General features: G+C 41.0%; 1 protein-coding gene across 1 annotated transcript in view; it reads left to right on the top strand.

The window, feature by feature from the left end:
* Positions 1-14,638, top strand: part of efna3b (ephrin-A3b) — a 60,958-nt gene extending 46,320 nt beyond the window's left edge. The window contains exons 3-6 of the mRNA XM_069695926.1: positions 1,631-1,923; positions 3,505-3,570; positions 4,879-4,956; positions 10,905-14,638. Coding sequence (XP_069552027.1) covers positions 1,631-1,923; positions 3,505-3,570; positions 4,879-4,956; positions 10,905-11,023 — 556 coding nt within the window. The 3' untranslated portion in view covers positions 11,024-14,638. The remainder of the gene's footprint in view (positions 1-1,630; positions 1,924-3,504; positions 3,571-4,878; positions 4,957-10,904) is intronic.
* Positions 14,639-18,918: the final 4,280 nt, after the last annotated feature.

Below are 18,918 nucleotides of genomic sequence, written 5' to 3'. Positions count from 1 at the left end.
AAAGAGCAGTGAGAAGTGATGGAGAGAGGGAGACATTGAGAACAGTGTTTCGATCTTCATTTAATAATTGAATAATAATCTCCCTGGAGACATGACCTAGAACTGGCAAAGAGGGAGAGAGGCAGCATTAGGCTGAGGATGACACACTGCTGCCCCCTTGTGATTTTCTGGTGTCACCACTCAAACATCTGTGTGTGAGTGTGGGTGTGTTTGTGCATGTGTGTGCACGCACATGTTCATCGGTGTGTGTATGATTTACAACTGCAACCTGTCTCTGTCACACAGATATGGGCCTGTGTCTGTGATGGGGAGAAAAAGAGGGCTTTTGGATGTCAGGAAAGAATCTATTTCACTTTGTCACACAAACTACACACACACACACACACACACACACACACACACACACACACACACACACACACACACACACTCCCAGACACAGAATCAGACCTTATCTTCCTGTCAAGGCAAGTCTTTTTTAGGGTTGACGCTGATATATGAGCTTTGGGGGGGAAGAAACGTGGCCAGGACGTTGACGGCTGACGTGAGCGCAACGTTGCGCTCAGGTTGATATACGAGCAGTGGGGTTAGGGGACAACACTACGCTGACACCAGGAGAAGGAGCTGTGGCCCTGGGGCCTTGAGTCCATACTGAAGAGCCAGCTCCGCATTCTTTTGCATGCAGCAGCCCTGCAGCCACAAATACACACACACACACGCGCACTCGTACGCACACACCTTTTGTGTTATTAATAACTCGATAACTCTCAAACAAAGACTTGATACCAGGTGAACATTCAAGCAGAAAGCATCCAATTGACAACATACCAGGCAACGATCTGAGGTGTTGTGTTGTCTTTGCAGTGAAATATGCGACAGTGAGAGTGACTGCTGAGTCCCACAACCCGTGTGCGTCTAAAAGTGCTGCACGCTCAATTAGGAATTAGAGGCAGCTAAAATCATTCGTGGAACAAATGAAGCTGCTTAGTACGTTAAAACACAACAAATGATGTAGCTACCTTATGTTGATGTGTGTTCACTTGTATGAACATGTTTAAATATTGTCACTACTAATGGATAGAAAAACACTCTAATGTAATAACAGCACATTCAGTTTCGTAATGACAAAGATTTTGAATGAAAATGATAGGAATTCTTGATTATTTTTGGCTAAAAAGAGCATTTTATCCTGTGTTCTTTTATATATAATCTTTTTTCTTTTCTTGTTTGTGTGTGTGTGTGTGTGTGTGTGTGTGTGTGTGTGTGTGTGTGTGTGTGTGTGTGTGTGTGTGTGTGTGTGTGTGTTTCTTGAGCACTGAGCTGCATTCAATGCATGAATTGCACTACATAAATATTTTACTTTGCTGTTTATAAATCACAAGATTAGACACAAGACTGAAATCTAACTGGCTGTCAAAACCAGCTTCTCTTCCTTTTATTATTTTGAATGAATGTAAACGCATTTGTTGACTGGAGTTTATTTGGAATAGTCAGTAAAAAGTGACAGAAAATGCAAGAATTGTGAAGGACACCTTTGATTTAAAGAAGATTTAAATTGGGATGATGTGTATTCCAACACTTTGTAATTATATAAATTCTAATTGTTTTTGTTGTTTCTCTGTTTGTCCAGTCTGCGCAGGGAGGGCTACACGATGCAGGTGAACGTCAACGACTACCTGGACATCTATTGCCCTCATTACAATGACAGCCAGCGCATGGTGGGCCCCGGGGAGCAGTACGTCCTCTACATGGTCAGTTACCGTGGTTACAGGAACTGTGACCCTCAGCTGGGCTTCAAGAGGTGGGAGTGCAACCGGCCTCACGCCCCCCACGCGCCCATCAAGTTCTCCGAGAAGTTCCAGCGCTACAGCGCCTTCTCGCTGGGCTACGAGTTCCACGTCGGCCAAGAGTATTACTACATCTGTGAGTGGAATCACACCTGCAACGTATCATGTTCATATATATCGACACTGTGTGTTCGTGTGGAATTTTACCTTATAGCAAAATCTTGTTCTCCTTTCAAACAATCACTCCTTGTCGGATTTAATATGTAATTTTGTTTTATTGTTGCCCGGATTTGATGAATACTCAGCTCAGATTAACCAAAATCTGTCCTCGAGTAATTTCTTGATAACAAATTGCGACGTCTCATCTAATCATATCACCCTGCAGTCAAGCAGGCTCATCTATTTTGTTGATTGCCTATCAAATTAACTCGCAACACTGTATGCCAATACGTCACCGTATGAGTGATGAACTCTTAGCTCGTCGTAAAAACAAATCTGAAGCAAATATTCGAGGGCACAAAGTGTACAATAAGTGCAGTACTCATTTAACCTGTATTACTAGATGGGAGACGTTTTGAGAAAGTTTTGATTTGCAGTACCGAAAAAAGAAAGCCGTGCAAAGCTGTCACTACAAAGAGATCACTCCTTCTTTCTTTGGTTCTCCAGGCTGGTGTTTGCAAAACCTCAAAAGTACCTTTTAATTATGAAATCAAAGCGATTTCAATTTTAAACATGAATATTTGGTGCCGTTGTTTGGTTATATTATTCAAATTAAAGATTTTTATGATCTTAAAGGGGAGGTTGGACATATTTGATAGTATACATATGAGGGAAAAGCACGGGTGTTACTAATAACATTAACAGTGGCTCTGTTCTATTTAAGTTAAGTGCCCCAGTAAACCATGACGGCATGCACAAAAGCACTGAAACTGAAGCAGCTCAATGGAATTCAGCCTCAAATAATTGTATTATTCATACTAGTGCTTTTTCTACTGTGACATATCAAACGTGTGTTAAAAAGGACCTATTATATTTCTAAAAAAATATATTTGTATCATATTGTATTATATTGTAGACTTTAATAAAACAAGGAAACAGCAGACTATATAAATTAATGAAGAGCAATGATGTGTTTCACCTCTGATACAAAATGTTGACTCACACCAACCAAAAATATATGAATTTTTAGTTTTTTGATGTTCCTTCTTTACCTGTGAGGTCCGCTTACTCTCCTACAATCGAACCTCATACAGGTCAGGTGAGTAAGAGGACCCTGAAACTTGGTTTGGAGTGTTTGAAGTGTTGTTATTATAATGTCCAGGCAGTCTCTACTAAATTTGTGTGTGTTATGTTTTTTTGGTCTGGTCTGGTAAGATACAAAGGAGGAACTTCTGCAATGGTGGTGTAATGTCAATCAAACGTCTGCTTTCTCAGTTTTATGACCCAAATTGCTGTGCTTTAAACTATCCACTGGGTTTGGTAGCATGCAATAAAACACTTAACATGCCCACTACAGACACTGTTGTAGGCTGTAGATTGCCACTAGAACCGACTGAGACTACATTTTTCACAAATAGTGTTTTTACTTTGTTTAGTTTGGAACGGTCAGGTTAGGCTGGTATTCATTCTGTTTAATGACAGTATGAGTGCTGATACTGATGCAGTGGTTTGATTTGGTGCATCACTTTTGATTTATTGTACATTTTATGTTGTACAGCCACGCCCACTCATCACCACGGACGCAGCTGTCTGAGACTACGAGTGTATGTCTGCTGCTCCACGGGTAAGTCTGTCACTTGGTGTGTGTGTGTGTGTGTGTGTGTGTGTGTGTGTGTGTGTGTGTGTGTGTGTGTGTGTGTGTGTGTGTGTGTGTGTGTGTGTGTGTGTGTGTGTGTGTGTGTGTGTGTGTGTTATTTGACCTGTAATGCAATGCTCGGACATGTTTGCAGACTTTACCTCGACCCATCTGGCCACTCTGCCCATCTGGAAGGCAGCAGGCTCCCCATGAACTCACACACACACACACACACACACACACACACACACACACACACACACACACACACACACACACACACACACACACACACACACACACACACACACACACACACACACACACACACACACACACACACACACACACACACACTGCATGCAGAAGCATACACAATCTGAATACAGTCTAAAACAGGCAGCGCTATTAATACTCTTGCTGAGTTTCCCCTGCAGCATTTTCACTCACAGCCTCAAAAACCCCCACCTTTGCTCCTCTTTTTCTCCTCTTCCTCTTATATTTTTCTGTGACGCTCTTCTGTCTCTTCCTCTCTCTCCATCTACAGCAGCAGAAAGGAGCAGCTCCAGCTTTGAAGGCCCTCACCCTCACCTCCTTCCTCTCGCCCCCCTCTCTCTTTCACCCCTCCTCCCTCGCTCCCTGTCAGAATCCATTTATTGCTCTGTGCGGTCAGTGGGTGGCTATGTATACGTAGTGTTATCCTCTCTCACTCTATTGCCATCCTTCAATCTCTCGACCCTCTCTCACACATTCACACTCGCACTCACACTCTCTCTCACACACACACACACACACACACACACACACACACACACACACACACACACACACACACACACACACACACACACACACACACACACACACACACACACACACAACACACTGACTTTGATCCCTGGCCTGTCCGGTCCTTTTAACTTCCACAGCCCTGTAGTATTAACCTCTCCTCCCTCTTTCACCCCCCACAACTCCATCGCTCTCCATCCCTTTTCACACACTGACTCTCTTCAGTTTGATCTGCCTCCCCTCACTTTCCCTCTTTCTCCTCTCGCTCTCTCTCCATCTCTGTGCCAAGACTGCTGGTGAAGTTATGGCTTGTCAGTCTGTCTGCTCCGGGGGATTTGTTTAACCCCTACACCCTTGCCTTGCTGCTCACTTGCATGTTTCTCTCAAGAACTCAACTTACATCAACTTAGATGTAATTCAAATCCTTGGTTGGAGCAATGGTTTAACCCCTGCTCACTCCCTCCCTGTTTACTGTCTCACTCAATTTCTTTTCTCTGTCTCTGTCAGCCTCTGACGTGGATGATGAGCCAGAGCCTACAGAACCAGACTACACGCTTAGACCAGGCCTAAAAATTGACGATATTGGTGAGTCATACACACCCACACGCACACACCCACTTAAACATATGAACACATGAAGCTGAGTAAGTATGAAATACATCTGTTTGTCCCATCTGAATTCATAAAAGCAGACATGGATTCATTCAGATCACACCAGTCTCAAAATCATGTGATATGATTTACTCTTTTAACAAGCTGACTTAGTCAAAAAGCTATAGAGTGATAAGTACTCTTGTTTATTCTAAAGGTACTTGAAAACAGGTCACAAATACATAATGTTATTTCAATGGATGTCTCAATGACTTCAAATTGTAGTTTAGATTTGTTGCATTAATCAAGGATTATGTTCAGCAGCGGATTCATTCACATTTGTTGCTCCAGTGACTTTTTACAGGTGGAATTGACTCAAGAAAATACAGAGATCATGTTAATCCTACTTGTGTAAAATGTCAGCCAATGTGTGTGGCTCATTGATGTGTGTTTAATGTTTTATGGACATAAATGGAGGTGTATGATACAGAGGGGTAATTTACATCAAACTCACAATCATTACTTGGGATTTTGCTTAACAAAAAAGAGACAAAATATTAGAGCAGATTTTTTTCCAGCACTTATAGGTGTTCAAATCAACTGTGTGCCTGCTATAATTTCTTAATAACTGTTGTTTAGCAAATTCATGTGAAAATTCTGTATTATTGACACCTGGAAATAATATTTATTTATTTATTTTAATTTAAATGTATGGTTTCAGAACTAAAAGATTAACATAATATATATATTTTTATTGGAAAAGAACTGGCCTGTATTGTCTTATCTTTGACTAATGGCTAATTTTAGGATCTTTTTAGTAAAAAATATAATTTTCACATTGTCACCTTAAAATCCGGAATCATTGCAGGTATTTGGCACTAGTGTCTGCAGAGTTTCCTGTCATTTAGTCTTGACTGGCTCAACCAATCTGATTGTCGGGGCAGTCTGTACTTCGCTTCACAGGTGAAACTTGGAGCAAAAAAACATCCCTGAAGCACCTGCAGCTGCACGTAGTAACATGGTGAACTTATTAAATGTATCAACATAGTTTTTTGTTAAAGAGGATACTGATCCCATATCTTTTTCACTGGATTTGTTGACAACTAAAAAAATATAGAATACATTATCACCAGCTTTATCCTTTAAATGTGTCAGCAAAATGATATTTGATGGGACGGTGACCAGGCAGCATCAAAAGTGGCCAACCAACGTGAAATGTGCCGTTTTCAAAAATTACATTCAGCGCAGTTAACTTCACAGCACCAGCTGGCTTGGCAAGCTGCTGATCCTGCTAAACAACTACATGAATATTCATTTCACACATTTCATGCCGTTTTCACCCGTAGGAGCAAAGAACACAGAGTTTCATGATAATTTACTGCAAAAACCTAAAACATTCATTCAGAAACAGGAGGCTTGTTCAGATTTCCTGTAGTTAACTGTTTAAGCAGGGGCTTCTTGTTGGCCTTTATGTTGATTTCATTGGAATTACAAGATGAAAATCATGGTAATTGTGTGGGTCATGCTATATCTGTCAACACTGACATTGTATGAATTCTGGCCGCTATTGAAAGGAGAAGCAATACTTCAACAAATGAAAAACTTGGAGATAATCTCTCGGATCATCATATGGTTGATTCTCAGTGTTATGGCAACAGCGCACCAACACAGTAACGACATGCACACCTAACTTGGCCTAGCTAGCTTCCATCCATTACACAACCAGACATGCTGGTATCAATCAAAATCCTGTCTAACTTTGACGCTCCAAAGTAGATTGTAAAATATGGTGTTGTGTTTCTGATCATCTGTGTGTGTTTGTGTGTGTGTGTGTGTGTGTGTGTGTGTGTGTGTGTGTGTGTGTGTGTGTGTGTGTGTGTGTGTGTGTGTGTGTGTGTGTGTGTGTGTGGGGTGGGAGGGCTCTTGCATGTGTGCACTTGTGTAATAAATCAGCTTGTTCTAATAACTGTCATAAGAAAACTCATCACTTGCTGCGGCAAAGAGCTGCAGGTCGTATGAGTTTGTTGGGATCCCTCTCCCTCCCTTATTTTTCTTCCCATGATTCTTTCACCTCGTTTGTCTCTCCTACTCCTTCTCTTTCCTCCATGCCTTCCTCATCGTCCTGCCCTTTAATTCCCATCTTCCATTTTTCACACACGCACAAGTAGCTATGCAGTGGAGGGGAAAGCTGCGAAAAATCAGTTTATTCACCTTTTGATGTGTGAAATTGAGTTATGTCTTTTTTTTTTTTTATCTTAGGGTTTTATTGTAATCATTAATGCGATCACAGTAGTGCAAGCTATATTAAATAAGAGAAATAACTTTATTTAAAAAATGTTCAGTTGTTTGTAGCATACATTGAGCACAGATGGGAGGGACCCTTTCCTTTGTTTGTTTGTTTGTTTTCCTCACTACTTCTTCATTTCCTGCAAATAAAGTCATTGCAAATGCTCATTACTAAAGCCGAAACTATAAACCTTCATCCTAAATCACATCCAGTACACATCTAATTGGAAGTTAATTACAAGAAAATAAGAGTAAAGATTATTGCCACATAAGAAAAGTTATAGTTATTGTACTTGGACTCATAGGGACAGTGGAGAACATAAAAATACTGTTAATATTTAGTGAATGGCTGACATAAAAGCCGAGCACAAATTAACCAAGCTCCTATGGGTCACTTTCACCTGTAGTGCTATGTTGCCAATTAAATGAATAGGATAACCCAAGTGGTGCGAGAGGAAGTGAGTGAATCAGCAGGGAGTTGTGAAATGAAGTGAAAACAAAGTTGCAGTACAGTTTCCTGTTTCCCTCGCTCACTCTTAGTCCTCCTGACTGCCGATTAGACTCATCACATCATAGTTTTAATTACTGTTATTCAAAGTTCACGTCAGCACATTCACACAAACACGAGGCAACACACAGACTGCTCAGTTCCAGCCCGCCTGATTAATGTGTGTGAAAATGTTTAACTAAGCTGAATGTTGCAGGCTCATATTGTAAACCAGCCGTCTCTCTCTCCCCTTCACTGCTCACAGTTTATTTCCTGGGCGCTGCCCCTTTCAATCAATGTCTACAGCCCAACAGTGGTTCCCTCCTGAATATGGCCTCTACTATTAGATTTCATTTAGAGCTCATTTACAACGCAGATGGAATGGTGCTCGCAGCTCCCTGTGCAGCCATGTGATTACTGATGGCTTTCAGTGGGAGGACACTCATTTACACTCCCAGTTGGCTCAAGTTACTCTCAGGTCCAGCCATTAGTAGAAAAAATCAGATGCGTCTTCTTTAATGGGGTTTATTGTTGCAATTACAACTCCTTTGAGCGACACTGTGTTTGGGTTACACACACACACACACACACACACACACACACACACACACACACACACACACACACACACACACACACACACACACACACACACACACACACACACACACACACACACACACACACACACACACACATTTGCCAGCAACATCAGATTTAAAATCAGAGGCGGAACACAGCTCAAGCTGTTACAAATTGACTCAATGTCACTTGTGTTTTTATTTTATGGTTTGTAGAAAGATGTGTGTCATATGTTATAATTCAACCAGTTTAAAAATACACGTCAATCATATATTGTTTATGTTGTAAAATATATTATTCACAAACTTAGTAGAAGGAAGTCCCATTTGTGTGTTTAAACTTGCAGCACCACAGCTTTCATTCATCATACATTGCACATGCTAATATAACAACATGCTCAATAAGAAGCTGATATTTAAAACGTATAAGAGTTCATAACAGGACACACTGTAGTAGCTTCTTAGATTGAACATCAACACATATAAATGCTTTCAATATGTAAACAACGTTCACTTCCATGCAAGGTTTTTAATTGCTAGTGGCTAATACTTCTTTGTGTATTGCTACAATACGTGCAAATGCTGTTGTGCATATTGTTAATAGAACTTTTTTTTTCATAAGTTGTCCCTCTGATTAAAACAAATACTGTATTCATGCTGAAAAAAATATGACGATCATGCGACGAGTGGACATCAGAATCAATTTATTTTCACCAGCCACAGCCTCCAAATGGGACCTTTAAGGCTTCTGGTTATTTACTTTGTGCCCAACTAATAAAGTATTTATTACAGGACTTATGTATTGAATTGCATGCAACAGCATTTTTATTTTTCAGATTACTCCATTTTTGTAAAATATGGTTTCTGTAGTATTAAAACCCATTTTCAATACAATGTAGTATACATGTGTGCAAAAGTGGCCATTATCTAGTAACCCTAATTAAATTTAAAACATGTTTTTATTATAAGTTATTATGAGTATGTTACTCATATACAGTACATTTTATTACACAACAGACTTGTTTTCATATTTTAGCACACAGAAGTTAAAATATAAGCCATTGATGGCTACTATGTTTACACACACACACACACACACACACACACACACACACACACACACACACACACACACACACACACACACACACACACACACACACACACTCTCTCTCTCTCTCTCTCTCTCTCTCTCTCTCTAATGAACATCTCTCATGAATACAATCACAGTCTAACATGTCTCCTTTTCCTTGTCAACATGACATTCAAATTCATACACGCCTCTGGGTATCTGAGCTCCCTAATTATCAGGTGGAAACTGCCTGCTTTTTGTGTGCCAAAATGTCACGTACAAACACACGCAGTTGTATGTTTGGCCCGGCATGTCAGACTTTCTCATTGTACGTCACATGGCACTCTGTACAGACATCCTGCCAAAAATGCATGCCAATAATTATGTGTTTATCTGTGACAGAGACTCTGTGTGTGTGTGTGTGTGTGTGTGTGTGTGTGTGTGTGTGTGTGTGTGTGTGTGTGTGTGTGTGTGTGTGTGTGTGTGTGTGTGTGTGTGTGTGTGTGTGTGTGTGTGTGTGTGTGTGTGTGTGTGTGTGTGTGTCTGTGTACTGCCACACTTTTGAAGCACTTGTTTGAGATGCTCCACAGTTGGCTGTTTGTGTCTTTAAAACCACAGTCCTCTGTCAGTCAGCACCAAAGCAGCATAGTGAAGTTACACGGTGTCCTGACCCCTCAGCTGCATGCTCGGTTACAGAGCGGTCAAAGCATTTAACCTGAGCTCCGCTCCTGCATAGACCTCATTAGACTGGCCAGCAGAGCATACCAGAGGAGGCCATCTCTAAAACCAGGTGTCAGCCAGTCATTACTCTGCTGTCTGACCCACAGATCAGCTGGAAATAGTGAGCGTATCCCCAACTTCATTCCAAAGCCATCAGCCTGTAAACACAATAGTTGTTAATCAGCATCAGCAGACTTCTGTACAGACAGAAAATTGTGCTTCTGTCTGGTCTCCAGTCTCATTAATCAAGTGACTTCACAGGGTGTGTCTGGCTGTACATGTGTCTCATAGGTGCAGGCTTGCAGGGAAACTGTCTGCTGGCTCGTGTTTTTGTACATCGACTAGACATCAGCGTGTGGCAGGTAGCTCTCAACAAAAGGCCGCAAATTATTTTTAGGATATTACCAGGTGCACATGCGGTTGGGGGGATGAAGGGGGTTACAGTATGTGCAGTGTGTCTGTGTCCAAAGTATGCAAGTGTGTGATGGAGAATGTGTCATTATATTAGAACAATAAGTGCACTCTAATAACAGCCCCAGTCTGCTATGGCTCTGCTGGCGTGTTGTCTGTAGTGGTTGTGAGACTGAAAGCTGCCTTTTGTTCAGTCTGTCATTAATTTTTTATTAAAAGTTTTGCTTATTACTACAGCTCCTTTAGAAGCTCTGATAAACATTATTTAAATGTTCCTTTCAAGGTTTCAAAGTGTTGAAAAATGCTTAGCTAGCATTGTAATAAAAGATTGAGACATCACTCTCACTTATTGTTTGCTTTATTTTTCTCTGTTTTGTTTCTCCAGATGAATTTAACCCTTTTGTTCCCAAGCTGGAGAAGAGCGTCAGTGGAAGCAGCCCATCCAGGGATCGCCTTCTCCTCACCGTGACGATGCTCTTTCTGGCCGCCCTCTTCATCTCCTAGCAACGGCCATCCCATCAGCGTCACCATGCCAACTAGCCTTGGGAGGGTGTACAGTATAAGTGGGCTGAAGAGTGAGGAGTGGGTCAGGAGGAGAGGAGAGGAGAGGAGAGGCAGATAGAGCAGAAGGCAAGAGGAGCAAGACTTTGAAATTAAAGTTTTCAAGCGTCAGTGTTAATGTGTGTGTGTGTGTTTGTGCAGCTGTGTGTTTGAAGGAGTGCGGTTTTGGTGGAGTTGGAAGACCTTCAGGCACTCGGTGACACAGACTGAACTTTATATTGCATTAAAGTCAGCCTGTGGTCACAGGTGCAGCTGCAGTAGACTGTGTGTGAGTGTGTGTGTGTTTGTGTCTGTCTGCATGTGTGTGTGTTTGAGCAGGCCACGGGATTGAGCTTGTTGAATCATGCACACCACACAAAGCATTTATACAACAGGAGAGGCTCGGCGGAAATCCAAATAAAAAGAAGAAATCCAACCACCCAATTGAAAACCATTTGAAGACTTTCCCATGGATCTGATTGGCTGTAACACTTCGTTAGGGCTAGTTGCCATAGTTTCTTGCAACAAGACTTAAACTGAACTCAAATGAACTGGATCAAACCGATTTCAGCAGAATTGAACTGAAATTGCCTTTTTGTTGTTGTTGTTGTTGTTGTTGTTGTTAATGATCTTGATGCTGGGAACTTGTTCTGGTCCACGGAGGAAAAAAAGAGCAACCGGCCTATGACCTACGCTGGTCCTGTGTAGGAGACTAGTCAAAGTAGCTGATAGTTCATACACAAACACACCCTGGGATTCCAGACGCCAGTGTTTTAGTTGCCATCTCCACTATGTTGAGTCATCCTACGTTCACCATCGGTCTTCAGAAGGCAACAGGACTGGACTGTGTCAGGGGAGAATACAGAGCATTTAAATGATGAATCATTCACTTAAATATAATTTTAAATAAATAAAAAAATGGAAAGGGGGAGGAGCTTAGATGTGCCATTGTCAGAAACTGAAAGGGTTTGATGATGTTATAAGTTGCTATGTTACTTTTCTGTCTTGTCCTTGAAGTACTCAGTTAGTCCTCTGTCATCTCCGAGGTTAACGAAGCACACGATGGCTATGGAGCAGCCATGGATACACTCAGCAATACTACCCTCTTCACAACGGGCTGCAGGCTGGTTAGAGGTGAGGAAGAGGAGCACAGAGGAGGGACGAAAGAGGACGGACAGTCGCTCACACAAGCATCTATAGGTCCAGTCCCGGACAATAAGAAGTTCTCCACTGGTCCATGGTGTAGCAGCCTGCTCTACCAACCCCTTTCTCTGTAAACTCATATGTCAGATGCCACATGTAAACAGTTTTCTGTTACTGGATGAGTGTGTTTACGTGTGCCTGAGTGAAAAAACATGACCGAGTGTGCGGCTTGTGTGTTTGAGAGTGCGAAAGAATATTTTAAACGGTACTAACAGCCTGAAAATACATCCACATACTGTACATCTTATAAGTATGAAAATGCAAAATAAAAAAAATAAAAATTCAAAACACAACTAAAGCAACAAGTTATACAAACCAAGTGCTTTGGTGGGGAAGTACGGCAATTCAAAAATGTATCAGTCGGTTGCTTTAGACTAGTGTTTCCATAGCAACTAGCACCTTATTCACCATGGTTACCCTGCCCTGCGAACAACGGACTCTAGTAGGGCACGGCTTACCATAGTAGCTGATAACAATGATGAAGGTGATGTTGATTACACAGATGATGACGATGAGGATGGACTGCGAGCTGACCCTTGGCCAGAAAAGGTCACGGTGGCTCACCCACCGGCATGTGAGACATTCAAGTACTCGTGTAAATGTCAAAACAGACAAAGAATGGAACTCCAATGTCTTGAAATCTGCCGAGGTGAAATGTGATGTACGCATTTTTACAAACTTGAAGCTCAGTTATTGTTTTTTTGGTGGTTGTTTTTCATTATTTTTTATCGCTATTTTGTTGAGTTTGCTGTGGTATATAATTGGTTATCTCGAGGGGGAAGAAGGTGTTTAAAAGTTGGAAAATTGGGTGGGCTGAGCCGTATGTAAACTTGGGCTGCACTCTGAATTTCTTAAGCTGAATATTCAACTTTAAGGTTAAGTTAGCTTGGAAAGTATATGTTTTAAAGATTAATATTTACCTTTTGGCTTTTGCTTCATCTCCTTAAATTCCAACAATTATGAAGATGAGTTTTCTCATCAGTAGGAGTATTACTCAGCCTTTTGGATGATGTCTTCTGTAACTCTGGAGGGACCTGAGTTGCTGCCATAGTGGACTCGGGATTGAATTTGAGCCTCTTCATTTTAAACACATAACTTGTGTAATGATTTAGGGCCATGATGTAGACATTTACTAGACAGGGATTGTCTCGTAGAAAATGTTTGAGTTGCATCATGGGAATTGTAGGACCCAGCTCTTCTGAAAAAAGGACCCTTTAGTAGGGACTAAAAGTTGTGATATTGCAGCCAATGTTTTATCTGTTCTCTGTTACATTTGTGTCATTATTTTTTAATCTTGCAACTGTCCACATGCTGCCTGCAGTATGCATTTTTTGGGGTGTAGCATATGTCAAGTGCAGGCAATGACTTCATTTGAACACTTTTTAGAGGCCTAAATAGGCAAAATTATCAAGAAATTCTCTGAGCAGATTGTACGAAAGTCTGATATAGTAAAACAGATTTTGTGTGGTTTGTGTTACAACCACCTAGACCACCAGGTTGGAAACCACCGATATATAAGATATAATTCTATATTATTATTCTATTCGAAAGAAGTTATTTTTCAAATTATTGTTTGTACTTGGGCAGTCTTTTTTTTTTTCAGAGGTGTGGTCCAAAACCTTGCAACCACCTTCAGACAGCCCAGGCTTAAACAACAAAGTCATAGAAATGTACTAGTTCTTGTCACCCAGATGGGTGATTGTGCCTATATGGAAACAAATAAAGAGTCGATATAATACAATGTGTGATGCAGCCCAGGTGTATATATGGCTCTTGGTGGGAGGGTGAGGTTGGAAAGGTTTGATTTCAGGATTGAAGAGCCGTGCGAGAGGGTTTATCACTCTTCAAGAAGTTGCACTTAAGAACTTAGACACGAGAGCAAGTGTGTGTGTGTGTGTGTGTGTGTGTGTGTGTGTGTGTGTGTGTGTGTGTGTGTGTGTGTGTGTGTGTGTGTGTGTGTGTGTGTGTGCGTGCGTGCGCGCGCGTGTGTGTGTTTTGTTTTGTTAGAGCTCATTTTTGTCAATCACTTCATGGCTGTGTGTGGAAGCAGAAGTCTTTGTGTGTACTGGTGTCAGTGTGTACATCTTTGTGTGTATGTGCGAGAGCGAGTGAGCGACAGTCTCTTTGTTTCTGGTCTTTCCATGTGCGTATGGGTGAGAGAGTGTGACCGATTGTTGTCTGGCAAAACAACAAAAGCATTTAATAGTGTTGGAAACAACAATTACAATCATGTTTACCTTCGACTGGAATGACTTTAAATGAACTTGAAAATAAACTGTAAACTGAACAAACCATAACAGAGGTTATAACAATGATCATGATAACAAAATAATAAGCTTACAAATGTTACTTTTAACAAGATATGTGTTTGCCTCTTTATTTGCCTCCCCTCATAATCCCCGTCCCCTCTCCCTCCCTCCCTGCTCTCTCTGTCTTTGAGGATCTGAAAAAAAGAGGAATAAGCACAGAGTTAATCCAAGACAACAGATGGAGGGGTTGCAGGAAAGGTTTTACCTGGTATATTCAGTTCTCTGTAGATAATGTTGTTTGGGAGCTCACAGATGTGATTTTCCATATCAAAGTTGGTGTGGCGAGGCTCTCCCTCGGCAGTAATACCTTGACACGCTCCGATTAGGGGCGATAAGCGCTTCAATCACCAGCCCAACATTTGAATGACAATGGGACAGGCCAGCAGTGTGTACCTGTGTGTCTGGACCGGCTGATGGCGGGATAAAGCGGCTGCTGGTGTCGGGGTGCACATGAGCTCATTGTCTGTGATCTTATGCAACAGGTCTTTGTGATACAGGTGGACTTGTTCTTCTCTGACTGACAGGACAGCATGAGGAAGAAGATGGACAGATAGAGGTTAGAGGAAGCAGAGATGGACAAAGCAGAGATAGGCATTGCGGAAGTCGACAGATGAGAATGAAAGGCAGGAGCTGAACATGTTATATGTGTCTCTGGGTTTTAACCTTTATGACATTTTAAATAAATAATCAGTTCCTAGAGAAATGATCTAGCAGATTAGTTGATAAAAACCATTAGTTGAAAGCTTGATGACGTCATAGTTTTAAAACCTTAGTGTAATGATAAAACTGCATGCATTGGGTATATATAAGGAAGATTTTGTGCTGCTGAGTAAATTTCCGCTCGGGTTTCATCTTGATGCAATACAATCACAATGTCTGTTTTTGTTCTCCAGCTGATTTGAAACCATAAGGGAGGATGGGATAAGATTAGAATACATTTTGCAATTGTTTGCTTTATTACCACTGCACTGAAATATTATATAAGACGCAGTCATCCTTATCATTCTGTTGCTCTAACGGTTAAAAAACAGCATCATGATTTCCAAAAAAAGACACATCATCAGCCTTCTGGGAGAGGATGCAGGCAATGATTCAGACTTTGAGTAGAAAAGTAGACCAGAGGGATGAGTGCTATGACTGACACCACCCAACAAACAAACCCCTTTCTGCCAGAATTAAATCGGCTTTTCAGAGAAATGCCCTGACTCACTTTTCCGTCAAGCCCCTAGACATATTTGTTGAATTTTTTTTAAATCCTTTCTTTATTAATCTCAGGCTGTGATTTCTTCATCATGCTCACTGTGAATACAGCTTCAGTCAGGTACACGCCTTTCTCTTCATGTATCTTCATTTTGAAACCACAGTTGTAAGAAAAAAAACGTGAGTGACCAAGCTTTACGTGTGAGAACGAGCTTGCAGGATATACATAGTAAAACCTCAGATAACTCAGCGTCTCATAAATCAGAGACCTCTTACAAATCCATGCTGCAGTAGCGAGTGACGTCCACACAATGTCGCTGTTCAGTCACAGCCTTGGTGAGCAGAGGTGCTGCTCTCTAATGCCCCTGATTTGTAATCCTTTATCTGAATACATAAATCCATTAAAGCCACAATGCCTGTTGTGTAACTAGAGTCATTGGATTAAACACGCAGATTTATTCCACTGTTATGATATAACTGCTTATTTTTGAACACGTTGAAGGGGGGAGTTCATAGACAGAGGTTTTGTTGTTGGCTCCTCAATAGTGGAAATGTTGGCTGTGGAGGTCCAGGACAGCTACTCTCACAAACTAAACTTTGAAAAAATTATGTAATGATACCCACCAGAGGCTTCAGCAAACGAATGTGTAAGCTCAAGGTCTTCCAGTCACCGGGCTGAAAGCAGCTTTAGTGTCTGCTTTCATTCATCACAGTGAGTCAGGCTGAAGAGAAAAAAATTCGACCTTCTCTGATTGTGTTTGCTTTACAGAGAAACCAATGTTACGCATGGGCAGGCTTGTAAATATGAAGCTGTTTACAATAATCTTGTTCTGCCAATGTTTGAAACACAGTTTTTGTTCTGTTGTGGGGACCTCTGACATTACAATTAACCCCAAATGTCTGCACTGCATGGCTAACCTTAATCAACTGATCAATCAATCAAACTTTATTATCACACATTTCATACATTTTTGTGCAGGTCCAAAATGCATCACAGATGATTGACAAGCCAATAAAAAGACAGACTTAAATCTTGTCCTACACTGAAAGTATGATGAATTGTAACACCAACACAAAACTTATACTTTTTCTTTCACTCTCACTCATTCTTATTCAATTTTAAATCAGAAACCTGAGTTTTTCAGTGACCTCATGTTAGACCCATGTGCACATGTTGCTATAGCTGAGATGGACCTGTCTTCAGAACTTGATCAAATACATACAATCAAATACACAGAACAACAGTAAGTTTTGACAGATAAGCTCGCAATTTATTTTTATGTTAAAATAATGCTAATAAAACTTAATTACACACAAAGTGTACAAAACTACATAGGGTGTATTGAGTTGAAACAGCTAGGTGGGTAGTCAGCCAGACAAACTGTATTCTATCATCTGATGTTTATTGCCCCATTGATCCTATTTTTTTGTTTATTGTGGCATATTGAGATCTGAAAAATAACATCAGTGAGCACAGTGTGATCAGAACCAGTAGAACTAATGGCAAAGTTGTGATAAGCATTTACTGTTAAACTTTTACTTTAACATATGGTCGTAACCAGACCTCCTTGCACCCATCCATCTCCAAATCACCCAGAGACACATAAGCAGAGAGGCTACAACAGATGATCCCCCTGATGACACACGCCCTGCTCCCCATGTTCCTTCAGTCACGTCTGCGTGGTGATGAGCCCTGAGACTGGGGCCACCACGAGGTAAGGGAAGCCCTCCCACTCTGCCTTATGGTTCCTGTTATAAAAAAAAAATCTGCTGCTTACCACGTGAATGTGCCTTTCTGCCATGTGTTAATTCAGTCTTGAATAGACTAAACATAAGTCATTCCACTGAACATAAGGATGACTGCGTCAACAACCACGTTTTATGGGCGTTCATGTATGAGGCAGGCACTTAATGTGTGTGTGTCTGTGTGTCTGTGTGTCTGTGTGTGAGCTGAGTGAGCTGAGTGATGCAGCATCTTTCCAGAACCTATCCAGAAGGCGAAAGCTAGCTGAGTCAGCGATGTCATGTGGCACCTGGAGGCAAACGTGTCTCACCCACCGTCTTCATCATCAAGTCTAAGTGGTGATCTAACTCAGGTGGAGTTAATCAAGATACTCATTGAGTTTCATTCTCACTTTATTACTACAATATTACTTGTAATATTGCCCATAATACTCCTCTAACAGTCCTTATCAGTATTCATCAACTAGTTTTATGAAGCTTGTTCAAAAGAAGTTTTTCTTTTCTCTGCAAAAACGTTTTTAAGGTCTCTAAAGAATCCAGCTTTTGCACTGGGTCCTTACGGCCCTGTCTGGTTAATGCCAAAACAGCACTCACCCCTGCTGTGGAAGGAACCCACTGGGTTTTACAGATGCAATTTCATCACTGATCACTGATGCTGATCGTTCCATTTCTCAAACCTCATGGCAAAAGCCTTCACGTTGAGGCAATAATCCGTGGGATTTTCATATAAATGCATTTCTGCTTTCTGTTCCACATCAAATCAGCTCTTAACCTGTTTGTGGAACATTGTGAATGATTTATTTATGATCAGTTTAACCTTGTGCCATTCCTGAGAAACTCTTGTAAGCAGGATGTCATTTGTTTGTTTTTGTTCTTGTTGTAGAATCAACAGTGAGTTCTTTGGAGTAAACAGAGAAATAAATCATATATTCTATTACAATGAGTGTTGAAAGTAACCATGGCTGCACACACACTGAAACGAACAACTCAACCTGTAGCACAAAAGAGTTGCAGCTTGTTAGCACTGTTGTACATAGAATATTTTTCTTAACCACTACAAACACTCTGTCGTCTTTGACTTTAACTTGTTGTAATAAATAAAAACAGACTTTTTTTTATACAAGTAAGTGTAATAATATAATAATAATAAGATAATAACAATCAGCTACAGAAACATCTCTCTTTTTACCCTCTGTTCACCTTCACTCTAACCAACACAACAGGAAGCTTGTGTGTCATGTAAACAGCCCACAAGCTTTCCGACTTGAAAGTTTGGACACAGCTAAACTTTTCATTGCCATCAGCCATGACAAGGCAATGCCTCCTACTGATGTGTCACTTCACCTAGCAAGTGCAAAACAGGTGACTTTGTGATCACATGTTTTCAAATCTACCCAGTTCTCT

The sequence above is a fragment of the Brachyistius frenatus genome, unplaced genomic scaffold (genome assembly GCF_029030835.1).
Source record: "Brachyistius frenatus isolate BFR_SWC_R1_liver_20210118 unplaced genomic scaffold, ASM2903083v1 Contig_20, whole genome shotgun sequence".
NCBI classification, from domain to species: domain Eukaryota; kingdom Metazoa; phylum Chordata; class Actinopteri; family Embiotocidae; genus Brachyistius; species Brachyistius frenatus.
The sequence above is the reverse complement of the archived record's forward strand: the minus strand, read 5'-3'. Positions and strand labels throughout refer to the sequence as shown.